Here is a 25,965-nt window from a genome sequence, read left to right as displayed (position 1 = left end):
GGGGAGTAAGCACTGCCAAGACCTCTGCAAACACTCACAATACTGTTGAGAGGCTGAAAGGTAACATTATTTTGATAATGGTTTCTGAAACTTGTTATCAGCAGAAAATCTTTTCTCTGCCACATGTCCTCCTATGTGAAAATATGCAAGTTGAGAGCTGAAAATTACTCTCTCCAGGCAGATCAGGAACAAGTAAGAACAAACTGATTGCTGTGACTGAAACATGCAGGTGTTCAGTCCACCAAGGCTCTGAAACAGACCAACATTTTTGCTGGGATAACAATGCATCTGCAGTAAAAATCCTTCCTCCTGTGCTACAATGGTACCTTTTTAAATAGCATATAGATTCTACTTCCTTTGTGAGAAAGGTCTACAAGGGGAAAAATTGTTTGTGGCATGTATGTGTAAAAGCACTACAAAATCAGAAAAAATGTCCACCACATATTTATTTGTTCATCATTATGTTGCTCAAGCTTTGGAAACCTGCACAAGCATCTTTCACTTGAGGTACAAAAAATTCTAAAATTTTTAAATAATTGTTAAAAATAGAGAGACAGAATGAATGCTACATCTTATGGAATTATCAGAGTGGTAATTCCCCAAGGATACTGTAACTCTTCATCAAAACAGATGTTTAATAAATGACAGCAAAGACAATTGAGCAGATAGTATATTAGGTCTTCTCATCTATTTGACACCTGCAAAATCACTTATGAAATAGCAAGTAGCAACAACCTCAATTACTCATAGCTGGGGACAGAAAACTCCATCAGCAATGACATTGCCTACAATTCTTAAGATGTAGCAGAGAAATGTGCTTTCTCCATGAAAACACTGTTCTTTTGAATGGCAGCTTATTCCTCCAGCTACTGAAACAAGGAATGCTGGAGCCATGGGAGTGCCCAGTGTCTCACAGGTGCCCCAAGCTGAGAGAGGCTGTGCTTTAATTCAGCACTGCTAAGAACTTGCTAACGCCTGAAATGAGCACTGCTGGCTCCCCAGTGCACTTTCAGATGTGTTGCAGCTGCAGTATCAGAGCAGATATGGAGAAACTCCACCCATTCAAAGAGGAAAATGAACCCTTAGTTTGCTCTTTACCTTTTGTAAATCAAATTACAATCCTTGACTAACACAGTGGGACCAAATTCCACCAATGCCTTCAGACTGCATTCCTGATTTTCTGTAGAAAGCTGCACTATCCTCTTCAGTCTCCTTGCTTTAGTTCTCTGACTTAGCTGTTCTAAACTGCATTCAGATCACAGACTTAAATAAAATCTGTGTGGAATTGTCTTTGCATTGACTACCACTCTAAAATGAGCAATGAAAAATAACAAATAGGGTGAGATTGTCTGTGAAAACAAGACTGAAACACAATCCTCGTTCAAGAGAGCCATCTAGTGCCTTCATGCTCTACATGAAAGATGCAAATCCTCAAGTTAGCTACTGGCTGATTTTTAGGAATTATGTAGGGCCTCATATTCTTCCCCCATACTTTCAAATACCTAGTAACCCACACACTGTTTCTCACTCAGCATCTGAAGACCACTGCTCTAGTTAATAAACCTTGCAAAAATTCAGCAGAGAGAAATTTAATTGACTCGGTATTTACAGGAACTTTTTGCTGAAAGGTCTCCTGAACTGAGAAATTCCTGGAGTTCTTCTAAAGACTATGCATTAGAGAAATATTTTTCCAATGTTTAGTTTTGAGTCAAATAATGAGCTAAAGAAAATAAACCCATCTATTTTAGCTCATATTCATTGTTATAAACCTAAAACCTAAGACCTATGTACTTTTATAAATAAATTTATATTCATGGAAATTAAATGTGTAAGAGTCAAAGCCAATTAAAGCAGTGTGACTATAAAAAATAGATAATTAGATGTAATTATCTTTTAGCAAATGAAAATAATGCATTCTCCACATGCATACTTTAAAGAGAAAGGTGTGTGAAGCTCATTCCCTTTAACAAATGGCCCTTTATTAGCCCCATTTGGAAGTTTTTCCCAAAAAAATACTGGTCTGAATGCAATTAGGAATGAGACAACATTGCAGAGCAATGGCAGCATGAGAACTTTGTTAATGGGGCATACAGCAGCCAGTGAAACACCACAAAGAATCTGTTTGCAGTTACCAACTACAGCCATCAGCTGACTAAGCATTATTACATTATTTTTATTTTTTTTAAGTAATATCAGTAGAACTTGACCTATGTAAAAAATCTTCCATTATCCCAGGTTTCTAGGAAAGAACATAAAGTGTGTATTTAGAAAGAATACATTCAAGTAAATTGCATAAAAAGCAGGGCAATGAAGAACATACAGAACCAGTAACTATCCTAAATACACTCATTAGACATAAATGGCTCTAAAACATGTGGGTTGTTTTGTTTTTTAAAGGCTTGTGTTTCAAGGAGAAGATGATGTGCTGATATATGGAAATAAACCAAGCAGGTGAAGACATTGGCTCCACCTACAGAAAAGCTATGGCAAACTATTTCCTTCCAGCAGTGTAGCCTACCAGTAACTAAGTCTGGATTCATTTATTCTCTCAAATCTAATCCTATTCCCCTTAAATCAGTCAATCCCACTGACCTCATCTGATTAAAAAAAAAAAAAAATCCCAAACAACCAAAAAACAGAATTTTGTCCTCGGTGCTTTCAAACGTATCCACATTTTTGGTGGATATGTCTTTCAGAGCATTATTGGGGTTATTTGCCAACATTTTAGTCAAATAAGGAAGATGAATTATGTTTATAGCCATTATCAAATTTTGTATTTGTGCATAAATCTATTGAGAGCCTTATAATCATGTTGGAATACCAGCCTCAAACTGTTAACAACCAAAAAAATTTTCCTATTATCAGGATTGCCTCACAAGCCAATAACTACATCTTAAAATTAGGAAATGATAATCTATTCACTAAATCAGAAATATTGTTTTGTTAAATAGCTTAATCTAACGTTACACTTTTCTTCATTAAGCTGAGTTTTAGGTGAAACTTTAGAAAGGGTTTACATTATTATCTGTGTTCTACTACCTACAATAAAACTTCCATTTTCATTACTAAAATAAGCCAGCACATACCAAGGCAAAACTCATTTTCTTACACAGAGCTTAAGACTTGTACAAGGAAAAAAAATTAGCAAATGAAAAACTACTTTTTTCGCAGACTGAGGAGTAAAAGAGGGAGGAGGTTGTTTTTGAAGATGAAAAAACTTTTTTTTTTTTGAGTCTTTGCATCCTTGCAAGGGAAGAGTGTGCTCATACATATATATATACAGATATAGACACTGGCAGGAGATTGGCCTGTTGCAGTTTTCTGCAACTCCATCTCGTGTGACAGTACATGGATTTCCAGTCCAGGTAAAAGGCTGAATGTTTCCTAAGACAAAGGAATTTCAACTCAGGTAACAGAGAGGGTCTAAATCAGAGAAGTGTACACTGGAATTCAAGGGTGGCCAACTCTCCCCTTCCCTGGAAATTCAGTTCTGATTCTGAGAAAATACATTAACATCTCAGAGCTGTGAGTCACCTCCATGAGCTATAGTCATTCATACAAAAAAGGACAGGAAGATGGAGCTAGAAAAAGTTAATTACATTATAGATAAATGAAGTTATTGGCACAGAAATGTGTAGCAGCAGTAACATTTACAGAACAGGGAATATGAAAGAAACCAAAATTGATCATTTTTCTCTATTTCATCATGGCTTGTCTCCAAAAACTTGTCATGCAACTAGGAAGTAGTAAATGTGTGAACTGAGCAAAGAACCTTGCAAAGACAGCATTTTATGTCTGGGGACAACACTTGAATTACAGCAATTTAAGCCAGTCCCCAGATTGCCTTCTAAAGGATGCAGTTTCCAGGAATGCTGGCAGGATCAATACTGATCACCTCCACACATGGAAAAATACAGAAATCCAGCTTATTTATGGATCTGGTTTTTCTCTCTTCTAAAAATAATTTTTTTAGTTGCTGATATGAGGCATGGCAGTTTCAAACTGACAGCTTTCTCATATATGCAATTCCAAACTACTGGTGGTTGTGTCATGGAGGTCAATCCTGCTTTTAAAGAAAGTGATTTCTAAATGAACAAAGCTTTCCAATCCTTCATGGACTTATAAAAACTATTGCAACCAAGCACCCTGGCAAGAATATCACAGGGCATAGCAAAATCTGAATGGGCTATGTTAGAAGTAACAACTGTTCTCTAGAGCATAATCAGGTTCTGTCTACTTTCTCATGTCTCCAGCAACTGCCAACACTGCAGAGTCCTTCTGTATACTTAAGGGGTCACCTTAAAAATACACATTGCTATTGGTATTTTGATAAAAAGCAATTGTCTTTAGAGCAAATGATAAGATTAATATTTTCAGTTGAGGCAGGAGAAATAAAAGGAAAGAGGTATACTAATGAACCTAATAAAAAAGTTCAGTCTAGAATGGTTGTTAATCTGGGTAACCAACTTCAGGGAAGAAACGTTCGGTGTCGATAAAGCATTTCCTTAGTAAATTACTACTGGCTCCAGTGTAAGACATTTACAGTAAACACCAAAAGTCTGCAAGGCATCTGTTCTATTCACAGTGGAAGAAGGAACTTTGCTCCATTAATAACTTTAAAAACATGCAATAACTAATTCATGATGGCAGTTCAAATCCTATCAGCAGCCTTCATTATTTGACCAAGCTGAGTTCAAAGATAGAGCAAAGTTTTAAAAAGCCCCTTGAAAGTTTAGAAGTACACTTTAAATTATTATAAAGATGTGTTGTTCTTCTTTCTACTAAATACAAAAAAGCTGTAACTTTAAACCATGAGCAACAACATTATTTTAAGAATACATGCAAGATAAGAGTTAAAATGTGTATATAAAATCCTATATGATCGCAGAATTTGTTTTAGTGAAATTGTATGTTGTACAGAGAGGGCATGTGTAATATACGTGTATGTATATATAATAAAATACTTTGTGGAATTTTAACATTTGACTTCACTAGAGACTTAGTGGGACTTTGCCTTAGGCAAGTTTTTAATAGCAATAATAAAAAAATACTTAATGGTACTTAGGGTAAATAATGTGTGGTCACTATGTTTAAAAAAAAGTAATACCAAACATCTGTGCTAGATTTCCACATGATAAAATCCCCATATTACCTACAGTTCTCCCAAAGTTATAGAGAAACAAATGTTTATTTAAAATTCTAGAAGAGACATGTGATAACCAATTTAAGAACTTTAAGGCAGGCACCTTGTGTTTTCTGACAAGAATGTATATTTAGTGATCTTTATGATATTTAATTCTGAACATGAAGAAAGCCGTAGTATAACGTTAGGGCTTCAAGACAGATTTTCAACCACTAACAGACCAAGAATGTCCTTTTTCTCAAGTCTACGTGCAAAGACCACTTTGTTCCCCACAAGATACATTAATTTTCTTATCAAAGCAAAAGCTATTCATTTTTTTTCAGAAAACAACAATAAATTTCATCTACCTTTGAAAAACACTAACAAAAATACTTGAGTGAATTTAGTTAGCTAAAAGCATGGGATTCAGTCTAACAGTGATGGAAAACCAAGTGCAATCTGGGCAGAAATCCTCAGAAAGCACGAAACAGAGCTCAACACTCTCCCAAGAGGCTCCATCTCCCAAACTGAAGCAGAAACACATGCTCACACTGTTACTCAGAGCTACATTTGTTCTCTCCTGCTTTGTCAATCAGGAACTAAGGAAGCCTTTGCTATAACTCTCTCCAAGCTGGGAATTCTGCTATCCCTGTGAAAGCTTATTGCCTAGATTTTAAATTCCTTGATAAAGGAAAGAAATCTAATCCCATTTTTTACACAGCTTATTTCCCAACATTTTAGTGAACCTTGCCGACACTGACATTCTTTGCTATCCCTGTAAAATAGCAAGATTCCAATTTCAGCTTTATTCTCCTTCTCCATAATGTGCCTCACATTTGCCACTTCTAAGGCCCTGAAACACAAAGCTTGAGTAAAACTTGAGTCATCACAAGTTTGCTTCTGTGAAACAAAGTTTAAAGATATATGGATTGCGCAGAAAGGTACAATCTTTGAGGGCCATCAAGTCAACACCTCACAGCCTGTATCTCCTAAGAATAGGAAAGCAAATAAAGGGAAAAAAAAAACTGGTTTATATTCTGGAGTTATTTCTCTGCCTCTAGTACACCAGCCAATTCCATTACTCTTGCCTGTACTTTCTCTAAGAAATACCATCTAAAGCCTAGAGAACTCCCAGATCTTTGAAGCAGCTATAATTACCAAATTCTGCTGAGGCTACTCATGGGGGTGGGTGGGGGAAGGGCAAGAAGCAGTCAATGGCTTAAAAACAAGAAATTTCTGCATGATTCTTGCATAACCAGCCAATCAGAACAGTAGGATATTTATTTCTGATAATGTGCATTCTTGTGTGAAATTGCCAGAAAATTAATATTTGACAAGGTGGTAGAGTCTGACAGACAACAAGAAGTTGTTTCTCTCTACCTAGTTAAGTGAAAAAGTTGCCAGGTAGACAAAAGCAGCTGTGGAGTAACAAAGACCACCTCCCTTACTATTCAATTCCTTGTAGGATCAGTGCTCAGGGGGTGCAGGTCAAGGAGAGAGAACTGACATTCATTTGAGATACAAGTGTGTTGAAGAGGTTGTCCTTAATTCCCAATGTTTCAAGACCACTTGCTTGAGTTTCTCTCACAACATGGTAGTTTAATTCTCTGGTTTGGTCAAACTATCACCCATCAGTGACTATTAATAGCTTTCTACACCACCATGTTGAATGATTTAAAAGATTAACAAAATGAATGAAAAAAAGAAAAAAAATCCAGCTTTCCACTGTTTTAAAGCACTAAGAAATGAACAGCATAAGAGAGAAAATTATGGTTGCATTAGGGGAAAAACATGGTCAAAAGCTCAACATGTAAGACTTGACCTTCTTCTAGCTAGGTTGGTACACAATTAAATTTCATGTACCAAAAAATTCAGATGGAAAGTAATTTTAAATTAAATACCCACAGCAAAGGGCTTATGTCCCTCTACAAAAGTCCATCTCTACATTTCATTTTAAGGTAGTGTTGAGGAGGTATAAAATCAGTTGTCTTCAGTTAATTTTTTCCAAATTCAATTTCATTTGCACCATGGTAACTTTTTTCCACAGACAGCACTCTTTCTGCTGGAATCTACAGCAGAATCTATCATTGTAAAGGTAAACTGACACAAACAAACCCTATTTGTTGAATAACTTCATATGATGCTACACAGAATTTTATCATCCTTGCTTCACAGAATCACCAAGTCATTAAGGTTGGAAAAGATATTCAAGACCATCAAGTCCAAAGATTTTGAAAAGCTCCACCTTGTCAATCAGACCATGGCACTGAGTGCCAAACTCAGTCATTTCTTGAACACCTTCAGGGATGATGACCCCATCACTTCCCCAAGTTGTCCATTCCAGCATTTAACAACCCTTTCCATGAAGGAATTCCCCCTGAATTAAAGAGAAGAAACAGCCATCCAGGATTTGATCAAACAGAACATTACACATGACCCAATACTAGTTTCTCAGAAATACACTCAACACTTGAACTATACTCCAACCTGTAAAAATAAAGAAAGCAGAGTATTTTAGATTATGTTCTAAAATGACAAATATTTTGTTAAGGTTATAGAAAGATTAACACAATTTGAATGAATTCTAAATAAATCATGAACGAAAGTCATTAAGAATGTATCCAAGTTCTAGCTTACTTTTAAAGCATTCTCAGGAGGAAAAAAATGTTCAGTAACTGACAGGTGATTTATACACTTATGATGAAAAACAACAAACACTAGTTACAGGAAAAAAAAAAAATCCACTGTGCAGGCTGCTGCAGAAGATTCAACCCAGTAACCTTTGTTTTATCATACTGAGAACCTGTATTGTGCAGGATGAAGACTAAAAGCAGAGACAGAAATTCAAATGAGCGCTGCAGAACAAGGATTTACCAAGCTACACATGAAGATCAAAGGTTGATCTATTTGGACTTTTAACAAATACATAATACTTTTAAACTATACATAATGTCTGATGTTACTTCAAAGCATGCAGACAACTTTCCATAACAAGAAAGTAAAAAAAAAAAATTTTGAATATCAGTACATTTTCCAAGAGTCCACCAGAACAATAAAATCCAGAGCCCTGGATAAACAAACAGGCACCTACTAAAACATTTTGTTTCTGAAGAGCTCCTACAGCCTACACATCATACTTCCAAGCTCCCTACAACTTGAAATATGCAGAAACTCAAAAATAAATAAAATAAAACCTATAAATACTATGTGCAACAGAAAGAGAACTGGAGAGAAAGACTGCACCCAAAGCCTTGAATTCTATAAAAATCGTGAGCCAAAATGTCCAAAACATTAGACAGTTCCTGCCAATCTGGCTGGGACAGATTCCAGGCAACAAATCCAGTAAAATTTTAAACCTTGATCACTTACCAAGGTATATCAGCATGTCACAAGCAGTAAATCCCAATCTACACTTGCAGCACTCCAGACAAAAGACAACCTCTATATTCTCATATGAACTGAGGAAGAAACAACTTTTTCCCTGCCCCTGAGAACAACTTGGGGGGGAATATCAAATTAATTCAGTATAAATACAGGGGAAACATGCATAGTCTATAGGTAGCAATAATTTCTCCTTGCAGCATGTCTTGGAAATAAACATCCAGTAAAGCAGATGCCAATTGGACTTTACTTGGAAGCTTACGCTTTATCTATTTTTTGAGCTCAATTTAGTTCTATTTCTCACTGTCCTTGATAACCATTCTCATTAGAAACTTTCTTCAAATTTCCTCATGTCTCATATAAAGCCAAATTCAGGTTCACAAACTCAATTGACACTGATACAACAGAAGAAATACAATCACACAATCACCCATCCTTGAAAACAGAGTATATGCAGATCTAAATATCTAAATCCAGAAACTTGTCTGCTAGTTTACAGAACTTATTCCACAAGCCTTCCTCATCACAAATTCAGTATCATTAGGTCCTTATGCAATTCCTTTCAGAATCCACTAATGCAGTACATCAGTTCTAATTAAAATTCTGCCTGTGAAAAGATTCAGGATCCACACCTTCACAAGAAAACTTCACTGAAGCATATCATAAAATTTTCCATTTTCTAAGCTTCAAATGGGCAGCAGAAACTACTGAGTCCTCAATGCATATTCTAGGTTAGAGAAGAACATAAGTTAAATAGAAAATAATTTGTCCATAGCAAAGAAAATATTTTGCCAACAGTCCCTAAATGTAAATATCTGTTCTTAATCTTGAGCACTAATTCTTAAGTTCTTGCACTAATTTCATTTGTGCATTGATCTGTCAGGCTAATTGGTGTTTTTAGTGACCACACTGCTGCCGAGTTTCTAAGTGAACAGATGTGTTTCTCCTGACTTCCCTTGCTGTGTGTAGTTGTCCACAACCTCCCTGCAAATTTTCACCCTCCTTAGCAGGGTCTCTGGCCCTGCCTTCTTTGCCTGACAGAGTCACATGAGAACACTGCTGGGATCTAAAGGGGCAGATGGGCCTGACACCAGGGCAGATTTTCTTTCAATTGTACTAATCCAATCATCCCAAATCCAGTCCCAAAAATGCATTTGCAAGAGACGTAGGCAGCTAGTGCAGGTGGGCTTGGAATCAAATTTAGGTTTTCTCAAAGTAGAGCACAACCATCAGCACAGTGTTTTAATGTGACATTATGGTATATTTATGTAAAAAACTGGAGTATCCCCACATGAAAATATATTAGAAATACACATAAGCAGAAGCCTTTGTGTATATGGAGGAAAATGTTTTTAAAACACTCTTCAAACACCAGAGGCATACAAATCCAACACAAAGGTAGCATGCACTCATGACTCTTTAGTTAGAGCAGCAGCAGGTGTCACTTCCCCTTCAGTAGGTCTAGTCTTCACTTGCCAGATATCACTTTACCAAAATGAAAGGATAAAGAAACTTTGCAAAGCAACATTTCAGAGACAATAACCCCAAATATACCTACTTCTCTTTCATAATTTCTTATTCTTGCTTTCAAATATCTTACAGTCCTGCTGATTACTTATTACAGATGTAAAACAAACGCATGCTGTCCTTTCCATCCAAAAATTAGAGCGCAAAAAGAAAACACTACAATACTCTAATTATATTTCTAAAACTCCAACAAATTTCACTACTATTTTTAACAAAAATGTGTGTTTTAAACAAAGAAATGAGTTTTTCATTACCTCTCTAAGATGCATGTTTTCCTTCTCCTTCTGATCTAGAATCACTTCTAAATGATTAACCTGAGATTCAGCCTCTGCCATCCTTCGAGTTCTCTCATTGTCATCTTCCATTCCTTTAGAAGGCAAACCTTTACTTTGCAACATCTCTAGAAGCTTTTTTATTGATTCATCTCTGGCATTTAGTGTTTGCTTTTGTGTTTCAATCCTAAGCTCCATTTCTTCTAGAGTTTTTCTCAACAGGAAGAGCTCTTTAGCTTGTCTATCATGTTCTGCCTGAAGTCTTCGAAAATTCTCCTCTGTGAGCTCAATGGTAAAATGCTCAGCTCCTCGGTTCCCACTTTCCTGCTGGAGAAGATGGTTAAGGTCTCGCTGGGTTCTAAGCTCATCTTGAAGTGCCTGGATTGTCATTTGCAGATGCTGCAATAAAGAAGACGAAAGAGAAAAAATTAGCTTAGGATCTGAATGTAGAATTAGTATTTGATTAAAGTTTTGTTGTATGCTGTTACAAAAAGTCATTAGAATTAGTAATGAAAGTATACCAAATGACCTTATAAAATATCAAATGCAGGTGACAATATTTGTAATGATATCTTTCAAGTGCTTCTAGAAAGAAAAAAGAAGACAACATACACAGACGCAAAATAATGTCAGCTACGTACAAAATTAATAGCAAAAAATGCAAACACTAGGTAGTGACACATCCATTAGAACCTACAAAGCTCAAAGACTCAGTATTCCATGTTTTCTAAATTACCTCATAGACTAAAGATAAATCTACTTTTCATGGTGCTCAACAGTACTGCTGTTTATAAAGTCAATCAAAGCCCTCACTACAATTAAAGGGGACTTTGGGGAGGGGCTCAGTTCGGGCTGGTTGGTTTCATTTTTTCATTTTGGTAGCTAAAGCTATGAAAAGTTTAGTAAACAGGATTACTGTATCTCTAAAAAGCAAACAAAAAAAAATAACCACAATAAGCGATACTGAATTTTGAAAAATAAATTTACTGCGAGTAGTGGACAAACCTTTGTTCTTCTGGCATCCAAAAACTGAACAGCATGGTAAACGAAAAAATGAAGCAAAATCAACATAAATAAAGGTCAGATGCAAGCAAAGGAGATTCAACAGAAAGAACTGAATTCAACAAAAAGTATCTTCAACAGAAAACAATAATTTTATTGAGTTATACAGAAAGGCAACAACAAATTCACAGTACTCAAATATATAAACTTATAGACAGACTTCACTCAATAGAGGTGACAAAGAAAAACATTTGAAATAATCAGTCCCATGATAAATTACAACATTCCTACTGGACATCGCTGTTCTTTTACACTTTTAGGTTTTTCAGAACACTGTAACTTGTCCTAAAATATTTATACTACATCTGAATACAGGGATCTGTCTCTGTTCCAGAGGTATGTCTTGCACTCCTTACTCAACACAGTTCAAAACAAAATGGATTTTGCCCATGTTAAGGTTAGAGTGCAGATAATTAGCCTAAATTGCTATGGCTTATGATGTTCATTTCAGATTATATCCTCATCTGACAATTTGTTTTTTCTCATAGTCTGTACTAAAAGACATTTAACTGAAGGAATTAGGGGACTTAAATGCATGTCATCAGACCTTTCAGGTTTAATTGATGTTCTGCAACTCCACATTCTAAGAAACAACAACAGAAACCACACCAAATAAACCCAAAACAGCAACAACACAGACACCAAAATAACAACAAAACTTAATTTCATTTGATACTGCCTTCATGTTTTACACAAGTATATGTAAATCTGTTGAGTTTTGGCAATGATTTAAACTAAATGAAAAATTCTAAACCTTGAGAAACCAACCTTTTTGAAAACATCTTAAGAAACCAACTTTTTGAAATAATGTTTTTATCAGTTATTTCAAACAGAAAAGAAGTATTGCCAGTGGTAGAATTCAGCAAGACACTTTGAATCTGTTCTATCATTAAATAAGCAGTACTTTAATGTATGTCCAGGTCTTAATTCTCTTGGTATCTGCATCTTACTAGGCACACACTCAGCTGAGAGCATACACATGTAGGCCACTCATTTACAGCCCTGCTTTTATTTAATGGCAACTCTAATTGTTTCTTAATCTCACCATCTTTTTAACTAGCTATAATAAGCTTAAAAACTCCAGTAAACTTTAAAATCCTTTAGATTTTAGAAACTTCCCCACGTCGAATCTACCAATTTGCCAACTGTTTGTGACCCCAAGACTACTACTTTCTGGATTCCAAAATTATTTCATTGTCCTACTTCTCACACCTGTCCAAGAACCTTCTCTGTACTACTATGCTACAACTAAGCAACAGCAATCTTCAGTAACTACCAAAAATAATCAAAATTATTTCCCTGATCTGAATAATGATTTAAGATACATCCTCCTAATGTTAAATCAGACAATATTTATTACTTCATGCTACAACCTATTTACAAATGAATGTTTTTCCAAAGTCAAGTAGTCCCTATATATCAAATGTCAATATGTCTATAAAAATCTGGCTGAGCAAAAGAAAACTAATTCTAAAATACCATGTTCTAACTGACAAATGAAAGTAAACTTGACATACACATTGCTAACACACAAACCTTCTGAATGTAAGCTCAACACAAAAATAATTAGAAATCAGAACTCAAACAACAATTCTGGTTATGATAAATGAGACAAGCTCCTTTTCTGCCCCCAGCAGCCTGTGCATGCTCTCCTTAGGCTCCACCCAAACCCACGTTTGTCTCTAAGCATGACAGTAGTTCTGGCTGCTTCTCTGTAATTATCTTAAAACTAACAGCCTCAACTGTGGCAGACTACTGCTACTTTGACATAAAAGAATCCATTTTTATACACCTTCAAGACTTAGAACATGGTGGACCAGATTTAGACTTCTGCTGGCAGAGATTTTTGTATCTGCAGCTTGCTAAGGAAAGAAAAGAACAAATGTTGTGAGGGTGGAAAGAAATTGTATAATTAACTGCAGGGGAAGGAATGTAGGAGTGCTGTGAATATCTGTCACATGGCTTTCATTAGAGACACAGAACTTTACAGGATTTTTTAAAAAACCCATGTAAGATCTATCACATTTTTTATCATTTCTATTCAAAATGGACCAGTTGACCAGAAATATTTCCATGCTAATTTCTTGACAATATATAAACAGTTCTCTCAGAACTTTTTCGATTCTTCTCCACAGCCCAGCTCCAAGAAGCAATCCATGGAACTGTGAATTGCCCCATAAACTGAAACAAAACTATAAAAAGAAGATTAACTAATGGCTCTTCCCAGACTTCAATTCATGTTCTACACAAGGAAGTTCCTCTAGTCTGTGCCAACTAACTACACCCAGAAGAATTGCCTGCTGAGAACTCTCCTGCCACATTGTGCTTTGGGTCACACAAACACTTCCAGAGCATCCCAAAGCCACAGACATGGTGAACAGCAGAGGGGAATGAATTCACAAGGAGACTTTCAGATTTCAAATTGTTGGTCCACCTACAGAAGCACACAGCTTCTTGTGCTTTGCACCATCACACTGCCACCAAAAGCAAAGAACATGTTCAAGAACCCAGCCCACTGGATTTTGACTCCTGATTCTCCTGTTTCTTTCCCACCCCAGTAAACAGAGAATTGGCAGGGCTGAATCAGCTAACATAGCCTAGTCTCTTGGCAGTGGCAAATATAAAATGAAGACTGTGCAAAAAAATCATCCTGTGCAATTGTATGCTTTAGAAAGCTACAGCTATACCTGAAGAATATACCTCAACAAATATAACAGCAAATTATCCTGTCAACCATCCTCTCATTCTCTAAAATCAAGCTTTATTTATTCGATAATCCATTACTGTTCTATTTTAATTCTCCACAGTATGAGGCTCTATCATCAAAAGGAAACAGACTACTTAAAGCTTTGTTATGAACTGCATCTAAATCAATTTCTTAAATTGATTTAGATGCAGTTCAATCAATTCTTGTTAAATTTAGTTGTGCTACTGAAATAAGTACAAGCATTACATTTGCAAATATTTGTAATGAAGTATTGTTAAAGAAAAACGTGCAAATCCTAATTTTCTTCTTTAAATAAAAAAAAGAAAGGGAATTGGAGACATTTTCTTCATTACCATAAATTAAGAAACTAATTATCTCATGCATTTCCTCATCTGCCTATTACAATTCATAAATCTGGTATCCAAAAATCCCCACTGAAAATCAGTTGACTAGAATTTTGCCTGTGTAAGACAGGACTGACAGAAAGAGTTGGAAGGAGAAAAGAGATCTAATTTGGGAGGAATAGCAAGAGATTCTGACCACACACGATGAAACTTCAGCACTGAAAATTCTGAGCGTGAGATGTGAGAGAGCTTTTGCAAAACACTGTTTGCTGATATAACCACGTATTTGAAAAGAGAGAATTCTTGTCTGACTTTGCTTACTTTTTCTTTCTTTATGCCTTTAAATTTGGTGTCTTGTCAAATTCTATAAAGCTTGCCCTTACGACCGTGCTTTGCAAGTTTAATAAGGAATCTTATCACGTACACTTAAATCTGCATTTCTTAACACAGATGTGGTGGGCTGAGCTTGGCTGGAGGCCAGGACTCCACCAAGCCACCCTGTCACTCGCCTCCTCAGCAGGACTGGGGGCAGGAGGGGAATAAGATGAAATAAACCTCATGGGTCAAGGTAAAGGCAGTTTATTAAAACAAAAGCAAAGGCCATGCACAGAAGCAAAGGAAAACACAAGATTCACTCTCAGTGTCCCATGAGCAGCCCATACCCAGGCACTTCCTGGCCAGTAGGGCTTCAGTAAAGTTGCTCCAGAAGACAAACACTGTAATAAAGAACACCCCCTCCATCAGCTTCTTGTTCAACCCTTTCCTCCTCCGTTACTAATCAAGTGCCCACCAAGCTGCTCTATCACTCCCCTAAGTTTGCCCCTGATCCTGGGCTTTGCAAGTTAAATAAGGAATCTGGTCATGTACATTTAAAACTCTTTTTTTTTTCCATGGAAGAGACCTCAGTTCAGGAATAGAGCTCGGTTCATTATGACAAATGCAGATCTTAATTCATACACAATCCTGCTTCTAAATTAAATATTCTCATTATGTGCATTTTGCTTTCATTTCTTGGCCCACTCTGATCATCGCTAAACCTAATTTCTCCTCAGGCCCCAAACCAGCAGTGAGAAATGCTGATCCTATGGCATTCTACTACTGTTTAAAAAAAACCCAAATAATTATGTAGTCCCTAGAGTTTTCTGAGAGAGAAAACTGCCCTCCGATACATCAGTAATCTATTCTGGAATCTGATAGGGCAGTGCTGACATATTTAGTCTGAAGTATCAGACTTCACTACTATTCAGTCAGCTTCTCCAGGTCACCTCACATAAGTATTTTGGCAAAAAAACAAGTATTGCCTAAAGACTTGAGGTCATTGAACAAAAATGCATCCCCATACAGGCTAAAAAGCTTTAGTACTGCAAATTCAGAGCAGTTTTGCACCTATTTTTTAAGGAACAACCTGTAAATATATTTCTTTCCTAATTCCCTTTTTTGCTGTGGGCTGAGAGATGTTGTTGAGCCGAATCTTGTAGCATGTAATCACAAGAACCAGAAGGTCAAGAGGAAGGTACTTTTAGAAATGTAACAAGTCAAACAGAATTGAGAAGAATAATCTGCAAAGATTCATGGTGGGGAAAAAAAACCAATTTCTTTAGTTATTAAAAAGAGGAGGTTTATTAAAACCTTTGTCATCAGTATCATAGCAAAATGCAGGGGCTTGTATTTAGGTGATCCTTACCATGACAACTTTTAAGCAGTCCAGTTATGCTGCTATGGCAACACTGGCCTCCTTTTTTTCACCTCTTCCCTTTGGAGAAATACTGTTAGCAGTGCCAGAGTCACTAAATAGTATATTACTTGACTGAAAAATCATCAGTAACAAATATTTTGACCAATATGAACACATGTGGAAGAATCTGTTTGCAGATTACTTCTTACAGTTTATAGGAGGAAAACACAAAATGCTTTTTAACAAGGCCTAGAAATCAATGTCAGTTTAAGAAAAGCAGATGATTATTTGTTTCCCAATAGTTCTGTCTGCAACATTAACTACCCAGCTAAGAACAATGCTCGGTTAAGAAGTCCTGGATACTCAAGGATAAATCTTAGGCATTCATGTTGTAAAACTATTCTCAACAGATAAACTATATACTGTGAGAAATCCTCCATTCTCTCACGAACTCCAGCTCCTCTGATACTCTTTTATTGCCTGCATAAAAAGTCTCTCCTTTTTTCAGGCTTGAAGCACTTAAGGTTCCCCAAGGCAGTTTTTAAACCATTTGGGATGATAAACCTTTATCCTCCCCACACAAAATGTCCCTCGTGGCCTTGGCTCTACATAATCAATATTTGTGATTTGTATTCTGACTGCCCATTGTTTACCAAAGATGAGCAGAATCCCTGTTCTACAGCTAATCCCAGGAGTAACTGCAATCACTGAACAGAAACATGGTCTGAGTTTCCCATCACCACAGCACAAATCTAGGAAAGTGAGAAAACACTCGAGGCCTTGTCCAAACAAGAAAAACTCCACTCCCCCATCGATCTCACCCACAAGCCCCACTGGTAACAAATAGATACAAGATGAAAAGAAAAACAAAAAGCACAAGAGCACATTATTCCTAGCTCTCTGTTTCTCATGAAACAGAAAAATCTCCTCAGCCTTTTATCTAGAGGAACAGTAAGGTTTCAATTCTGCTGATGCACTGTCTGGTACTTTCTGGAAGCCTTTGCTTTTGAGACTGCCTTCTCTGCTGTTAAAGCTTTCCTATGAAGAAAGATTTAACACAATAAATATACCCCTAAAGTAATAATCACACACTTTCAGAAAGTAACAGTACATTAGCAAGGGTTTTCAATATGTTCTATTTAGACAAGATATTTGTCAACATACACAAAGCTCTCAAAACATTGTGGAATAAATTCTTAAAACTGAGTGTTGTTCACTAACAAAACATTGCACTGTGTATTATTACAGACTGAAATTTTGTTTCTGTTTTACTTCCAAAAAACAAACAAACAAACAAACAAAAACTGGTAATAAAAAAAAATTCTCCCTGATCTCTAAGTTCAAGTCTTCACACACAAAGCAGATTTTTTCCCAGCACAGAGATGTTCAATGTCAAGCTTTTTATCAAATAGCATTATATTCCTCTTTTGTTATAATTAGTGGGGTATTATGTATTCAATGCCCACTACAGAAACAACCATATCCAGATTAAGTCAGCAAGTCACAAACAGGTAACTAAAGTGAAAAACTAATAAAGTATTATTTGTCTCAGCCTCACCAAGCTACAGGTTTTTAGTTCATTTTCATTCCATAAAATTGGTTACATATTTGTTATCAACATGGAAACTGATTAATCAAATGTTGGGAGAAGCTAAGAGCATATTTTTGTTTTGTGGGAATATTTTAGGGGTTTTTAAAGAAAAAAAAAAAAAAAAAAGCAGAGCATCCCCTGAAAGTGAAATCACAAATGTCCTCAGTGGACTAGCAACAGACTGAGCACTACCCTGTCAGATTCCAGAATAGATTACTGATGTATTGGAGGGCAGTTTTCTCTCTCAGAAAACTCTAGGGACTACATAATTATTTGGGTTTTTTTTAAACAGTAGTAGAATGCCATAGGATCAGCATTTCTCACTGCTGGTTTGGGGCCTGAGGAGAAATTAGGTTTAGTGATGATCAGAGTGGGCCAAGAAATTAAAACAAAATGCACATAAATGAGAGTATTTAATTTAGAAGCAGGATTGTGTGTGAATTAAGATCTGCATTTGTCACAGGGAACTCAGTTTTATTCCTGCTTCCATGGTCATGTATGACTGAAATGCACCTGTTCAAAAACCTGGGAATATTTGCCTTCTTACTTTCACATCCATGGGATTATGTTCTGTAACACCAGTTAAGTGTGAACCATTGTGCAAATTGCACTTAATGAAGAACAGAAAGTTCAGAATGTTGTTTCTGATTACCAGCTGAATGTTGTTGTTTCTGATTGCCAGCTTTAAAAAAAAAAAACCTGATAAGCAACAAAAATATTTGCCAATTACTTTCCTCTTTCTTTTTGGAGAGTAGAATGTATTGTGCAGCCTGCTGATTCAGTCAAAATCACAGCATAGCAAAAATCTTGGATGCTAAACAACTTATTACTTTCTTATTTCTCAAAAACTGAGGTCGGTGTACATTAAAGGAATTTTTTTCAGGCACAAAGTCAAGAAATTGCTTAAAAATGGAGAGCATTGAGAGCAAACAAGGACACATTTCAAACACTGAAAAATTTGGGGTATTTGATCTTCAGACCCTCCCTTTATCTGCTTAAAATTTGCTATAGAGTTTCTCCTTCTGGCAGAGAGCTCACTATTATCTTGAAAAAATGAAAATAAAATTAATCCTTTTCCCAAATTAAAAAAAAAAAAGGTGAAAAAATGTCTATTTTTCTATTTTGTAGTCTGCCTCTAATGAAACATCCCACTTCTTTCATTAAAGAAATAAAATAAAATCTGAGGAAAGAGATTTTTGTAGACCAAGTGCAGGTTCTGCTGAAGCTACCAAAGAGAAATGCAGATAAAGAAAAACTATAGAGGTGTCCAAATAGTGTTTCCAACTATAAAGTCAGAACAGATCAGAACAGAAATGGTTGCTACTATCAGTGAACAGCAAGCTACAAAACATTGAATGATGTTAGAAAATGAAAACAAGTATTTGCATAATATGCAGTATGTGCTTGTTTCGCAGAGGACTTTAATACTCAACACACTGTAAAAGTTAACATTTTATATATCATATCTAAGAAGCAATACAGGGAACTCCAACAGACAGAGCCTGCCAGTCTGCCCAGCGGAGATTTTGGTGATTATTTTACACTATATTGAAAGACACAAAAGAGGAAAGTTAGAAGACCAAACAAAACCTCAGCACTGTATTGCAAACCTTGAAGTTTAATTAACATGTGAACTGGTGCTTGAAGTTTCTGTACAGGAAGGCTCCATTGACAGAAGAGACAAATGCAGAGCATCACTAAGCTGTGGGAACAGGACATTTCAATATCTGTGCTGACCTTCTTACCCTTGCCACCTTTCCATTTTGTAACTTTCTAACTATAGTTTTTTTTTTTAAATGCAGCCACTAGAAAAATCACATGAATATAAGTTATTCACGTGACAATTTCAAGTACAGCTTTTAGTAAGCCAGAAATACAAGTTCCAATTTCAACCTCCCCCTGGTCTATTTTAATCAGCAAAATACAAAAAAGAGCACTCTTCAGCATTCAATTCTTTTTCACTACTAGGAATAGTACTGTGAGTTGATTAACCATAATACACAATCATTTCCCATTGAAACAATTTGAAAAGGAGCCTTAGAACTCTGTGTTCTGAGACAGTTAAAGGAAAATGAAAAAAAAAAAAAATCAATATAGGGATTTCAGTGGCTCCACTCAAAACAGAGTTCGGTTAGATCCAACAGTGACAAATGATGCATCACAAAGCAAGATGACCATCTGGGAAAACATTTCACCCTAGTTTACTGAAGAAATGCAGATATGCAGGAAAGAAATCATCAGGGCTCAAAAAGATCCCTGCAGTTAACAAATATACGCTTTCACAAGTTGGGAGAACTTTGGTTTCACAGTGAACTTTGTTAAAGCTGGATTTATTCTTGACAGATTTCCTAAGAGTCTCTTCGCGGCCTAAAGGAACCCAGGACATCTCCATAAAAAATCTGCAGCTCTGGGGTGTTCCCACAAGGTGGCACTAAATCCCCAGCCGCCGGAAAATCCGCACGGAGCGCACAAACGCAAGGGCAAAAACCTACGGCCACGGGCACAGCAGAAATAACACACCACGGCCACGGGCACAGCAGAAATAACACACCACGGCCACGGGCACAGCAGAAATAACACACCACGGCCACGGACATCACATAAATACATAAGACTATCTACGGATTACAAATTGCAGGATAGAATAATAAAATTAACAGCCTAAATCCGGTGTTTTAGAAGATACCGTAATTTCCCCCTCATAATTCGACAGCTGTAGTGGGGGGGACACAGAGACACATATACCGTGTGTGTGTACATATACATATATACACACTGACTTACAGTCAGCACTCAAGAAGAGATCAAGTTGCACTCTTTGTTCAGCGCTTGGCTCTTTGTTCCAAGTTCGGACCCAGAACCAATATTTCTGATGCAGAACTGATTGCCCTGCCCTGGTGACGCCCCACGGGTCAGGCAGTGCTGACTCCAAGCCCTCTGGGCACCACAAGCACCAACAACCGGATACAACCTTGTACTCATATGCAGTAAATATCCCATTTTAAACTACTTGATTTCTTTTATCCCTCACCTTTCCTTGCATGTTGGTGGAGTCTTTTCCCCCCAAGTGCATTGCGTAACCTTAATTACTGAAATAGTAGTGTACCCATATGCTGGGCTAATATTTAGTGGTGTTCAAACTCCTGAAGTGTCCAGAAGCCTTCAGGGGCCCCTTTGTTGCCAACTTCAATTAAATAAACAGGTACTGGGGTAATTTCATTCAGTGGGGCCAAATGCATTCCACAGTGTTGAATTTTAAATTGTTAGCACTATCTACTTTTCCTCCAAAAGTCTATTGGTTTTTTCCTCATTTTTCACACTGCTTTAGGTAAGCATGCTGTAAGAATATTCAATTTTCACAGGTATTAAGGAAGAAAGGAGTTATTAAATCTCTGTGACTACTTTTCAACCAAACACAAAAGAAAGCAATTATTAAGGTAAGAACAAATAAAGAAATTTGATGATCTGCTCTGTGCTCCAAGCATTACACTCACACAAAAAAATAATGCTAAGTTCCACAAGCACACCACTACTATTGATTTTCTCTCCATCACCCCACATTTGTGATAAGACACCACAAGATCCAGGGGTGGGTATAGGATTTTAGAGCCACCTTGAAGTACAAAATGTTTATTTAGTTGTAACTGCCAGGGTGGGTTTTTTTTTTTTCTGCACATCACATGCTTACACATCTGTTGGCTATATAATGTAAACTCATTGCAATTTAAGTACAGATTTGTGATCAGAATGAATATCCCTTTCAACATATCCTGCCTTAATCCCCAGTTTTTGCACTGTATGACCAGAGGGGATTTGTTCTATTCTGTATAAAGGAAGTGGGAGTATAGAATCAATACTCCTTCTGCCATCCAAAACACTCCATGCATCCTGCTCAGCTAATGTCAGTTTCTGTCAATAACTGAATAAAACATATGGGTTCTTTTCTTTGTAAAAAGGTATATAATGTTATATCTCTCTACTTTTCAGTTCATGCTGAGGTGCATCTTATATTTGACTTCGAAAACTCCCTGATCCTTTATTATGTTTACTCTGTGTTGTTGCAAAGATTCATAGGTTTTGCTATGAATATGGTAAACTGAAGACAATATTTTAAAATGAGATAATCAAAGGTAAATGAATTTCAGTGTAAAGTTTATGGGAATAATATTTGTATATGCTAAGGGAAACAAAGCATCATTGCATTCCTGCTGTGGCCACTGTTTGTTGATCCTCAAGAGCAAAGCTGTTGGAAAATACAAGTGCTCCCCTCCAAACCTGAGAGCCTGTATGGCAATGAGAGCACTACCACTGAAGGATGAGTGTGACAAGCAGTATCATCTGTGTAACTGTGACTTTGTTTTCCCACATTTCAAACTACTCTTCAGAATGCCCTCTCTCAGCCCAGCTATTGCTGCCACCAGTCCTTAGTATTCTTGCATCAAATTCAGAAGAGCTGATTCCAACCCCTCCATCTGAGATTCTTCCTCTAACAAAAAGAGAATCATCACACTACAAGGTGTTATTTTCACACCACATTCCTAGTAACAGAAACAGCACATTCCAATTTTTTGAAGTTTTTTACACACTAATTGCACAGCAAAATTAATATTGATGATATTTCAAACGACTGCACTGCTTCCAGAGGTAATAAAATATTGAATTATTGTTCTCTAATTCAGGGCCATCTAAGACCTGGAAGAGATCCTGCTCTGAAATACTCTAATGCTGTACAGATGAGATCATTTGTAGCAGCAGAGGATTAGTCACAGGGGAATTGGTCTCTACTATTTCACATGCTACAGCTCCCATAATTTCCAGTTTGCCTCTCACTCAATCTAGAAGCAAATGCACTTACATCACCTCTGAGGTAAACAGTAATGCAAGATACTCCTTCAGGTGTAAAATCTGTCCCAGAATTCTCTACATCAAACCTGTATGCTACTCAGCAATGAGAAAGCCCCATAAAAAGAAAGTTCTTATACAGGATACAATTCACCATAAATGAGAACTTATATCAGTTGTTATAAATTAATTTAGAAGCCTGCATCTTAAGCTATTAAATGCAATTATACTTATTAAGAAAACCACATTCATTTTTTCAACTGAAAAGGGCAGGAGATCAGATTTTATTCTGTAAGTATTATCTAACATCTTTACAGTCAAATCTATTAGCCCAAGAAGCCAAGCTTGTGTATAACCCTAAGTTCAAAATATGTCAAAGAGAAGAGTCTGTTAATTAAACATTAGCATCACTCCAATCAAGAGACGTTTTATTAGAGATGCACAGAGAAATTCGCATTAAACACAACACTCTTCTTTAGTTCTCCAGAGCAGACATTCTTATTTGCAGCCTGTAGATCAACTTGCTGATGAAATAAGTGGATTGATGATCACAGGATAATTTACTTACTTCAAATTTATTCTACAGGGGAAGATAAAGTTGCTAATAACAGGAAGCCACCCCGGGCACATTTATTAAAAATTATTTCTACATAAGATGAAAAATAATTAAAGCCTTTCTCTAAGGAATGATGCCACACTCAGTGGTATGGAACTATCACCAATGAGGCAGAGGTACAAAAAACATAACAGCCAGACTGTGTTCAAAGACACAAAGGAGAAGAGGACTAGACATCAAAAAGTGTGATCATGGAGTCACGAAAGAGATTAGAAATCCTAGAAATGAGAATAAAATGGAACTTCAAAGGCATTACACTACCTTTTATCCCTAACAAGAACACTTGCCAGAATGGTGGCAGTAAAAACTCCATTACAGGCTTTTTTTCCTATGATCATTTTTTGTATTTCATCATGAGAGAAGCAAACAGGTGGTCAATGGAACACTCACCTTTTGTCAAGTCTTAAACCATTATCTCAGACAACGCAGGATATGAATTCTACAACTTTTCCCCTTCGCTTCCTGCCTCAATTCCTCTGTATTATCACTTACCTTATTCTATTAAAAAAAAAAAAAAAACCATGAGATGAAAAGAAAGGCTACAGCATTAAAACTGCAGTTGTACTCACAAACAGGACATACTGACCTCACTGATGTTTGCAACAGTGAATCAGACAGCTTTAGCTCAAAGGTATATTTCATACTTTTTATTTAATATAACTTTACTCCTAACTCAAAATTCAGTTAAATAATGAACCACTTGCTATCACTTCTAACAAAAAAATGCAGCACATTCAGTCTATTCATGCCATGTCAAAGGTACTCACTGGGGTTTTTTTACCTCTCCCAAATGTCTTTTACTGAAATAACCTTGATCAGGTCCATGATTCATCTGTTACTTTGACCCTCGCTTTAATATTCTCAGTTGTATTGGAAACACAAGTTCAGTCCTAGATATTGAATTTTATATATTAAGAGAAAGAAGTCTAGGCCACTTGTACTCTGAAACTTAAAGCAAAAAAGCTTTTATAGAAAAGTGTACCTTAAAATAGCACTCTGCCATTTCTACTGTCAAAAACCTTAAAACATTATACTTTTTAGAGAGGATTAGAGGATTTTTTTTTTCCTTTGATACACAGAGCCTGTAGAAATCCTGACTGTTATCCATATTCAATAAGAATCAAATATCTGGATATGATAATGTGAATAACCATCCCATTTTCCTCCGTTCATCATAAATATTTATTGACAAACCAAAATCTAAAATAACTCAAGCACTTTTTTTTATTATTGATTACTTTAAAAGATAAGGGCAGTCCATTCCAAACCCCACATTTTTTACTTGTATGCACATTTAAATATAAAAAGCTTGTTAGTTGCAGTAAAATGTAAACATGTATTGGGATTAGCCCTATTCCTTTTCATCTCTCAGTTCACCAGATCACAGAAGCTGCCAACATATTACAGAGTAATCTGTACTGATTCCTTGTGCTTGCATAGGGAGGACCTGCTGTTCCTCAAGTATTTCTCAGACAAAAATGGAGGGGGATAACCACATAATCCACTGGTCAAAAAATTCCCCTGGAAAGGGTAACAGGAGATGCTGTAATCACTGTATGGCTCTGGGGGTTCTCTTCAGTTTCAAAGAGAAGGAAAAATAACCCTCAAAGAAAAAAGTGTTTGGAGGGACCCATCTAGCTTTGCTATCTATGAGTTTAAACTGCTTCACTTCTTTAGATATTTCTCCTCTTTATTTCTTCTTTATTAGTATCTCATTTTCACCCTTCCAATGCTCTCCCACGAGAGTGGGTGTGTGGGGCTCAGGTGCCAGCTGGGCTTAAACCACAAGCAAGACAATTGCCAATTAAATAATAAAATAATCAGTGGATATTTCTAAGTAACTGTTCTGTGATTACTCTGTATCGTGTTTAGTAAAAATAGTATTAGAAAGGGAGCAAATATAAATCAAATTTGTATTGTCCTAAACTTTAATTAGTCAGTAGCAATTTTCTTGTTTTAAGAGGTGTGCTTCCTTTTCTTCCAGTGCCACAGGAGGCTTAATCAAGCTGGACCATAAAAAACAAATTCCAGGAATGATGAAATGCAAAATATCCTGACCTCCTTGGAGAGTAATACTGTTTACCTGCCAAGTGAAAAGCTTTCAGCCAGCTGGATCATTTATTTTTAACTATCACTAAATAGAAAATGGCTCCAGGCACTTCAGAAAACAAAGGAAATTAAACATTTAATTGCCTTTGTAATCAAATAGACTTACATTATTATTTTGTTCTGTAGAATCTTTTATCACCTTTTTCCCTAATAATATCTAGAATGGAAATGCTAGATTCTTGGTAACTACAGAGCAAAGAGTTCAATAATTTCTTACTTGGGTAACCTGACAAGACCCCAGGGACTTGGTGTAAGATAAATGTGCTAAGTCTAACCAAGAATTTCAGAATAAATCCTAATAATCAAGCATGCCTACTCAGACTTATTGTGCAACTTCATTTGTATATTCTTCTATACTAAATCATCTTTTCAAAGTTTCTTCCAAATTAAACTGTGCTGGAAGTTATCCCAACAGCAAAAGATTGATAACTACATACCTGCCTACAAAAGAAAGTATGCTCACAGTTTTTATTGTATTAAATTCAATTGAACGAGACAAAACACCAGAAGCCTGTTATTACTGATGTACAGATACAATTTTCTGTCCTGAAGCCTGATTCAATGCAAGCATCTGATAAAACCATTCAATAAATAAATCTATGCACTGTAGACAGTTATAAATAATACCCAAATGTAGCATACTTCCATCAGCCAGAATTCAAATTTCATTTCAGCAGCAATAATGCAAATTTTTGCAATAGCTTCAGCTAATTAGAC

At 36.3% G+C, this 25,965-nt stretch overlaps 1 protein-coding gene across 1 annotated transcript in view; it reads right to left on the bottom strand.

The window, feature by feature from the left end:
* The window catches only part of ERC2 (ELKS/RAB6-interacting/CAST family member 2), a 295,631-nt gene that overhangs the window by 241,818 nt on the left and 27,848 nt on the right, over positions 1–25,965 (bottom strand). Inside the window, exons 3-4 of the mRNA XM_053989685.1 lie at positions 11,308–11,331; positions 10,285–10,701 (exon numbers count right to left, since the gene is read on the bottom strand). Coding sequence (XP_053845660.1) covers positions 10,285–10,701; positions 11,308–11,331 — 441 coding nt within the window. The remainder of the gene's footprint in view (positions 1–10,284; positions 10,702–11,307; positions 11,332–25,965) is intronic.

The sequence above is a fragment of the Vidua macroura genome, chromosome 13 (genome assembly GCF_024509145.1).
Source record: "Vidua macroura isolate BioBank_ID:100142 chromosome 13, ASM2450914v1, whole genome shotgun sequence".
Lineage (NCBI taxonomy): Eukaryota > Metazoa > Chordata > Aves > Passeriformes > Viduidae > Vidua > Vidua macroura.
Note: the sequence above shows the minus strand (reverse complement) of the source record. Positions and strands in the feature narration are given on the sequence as shown.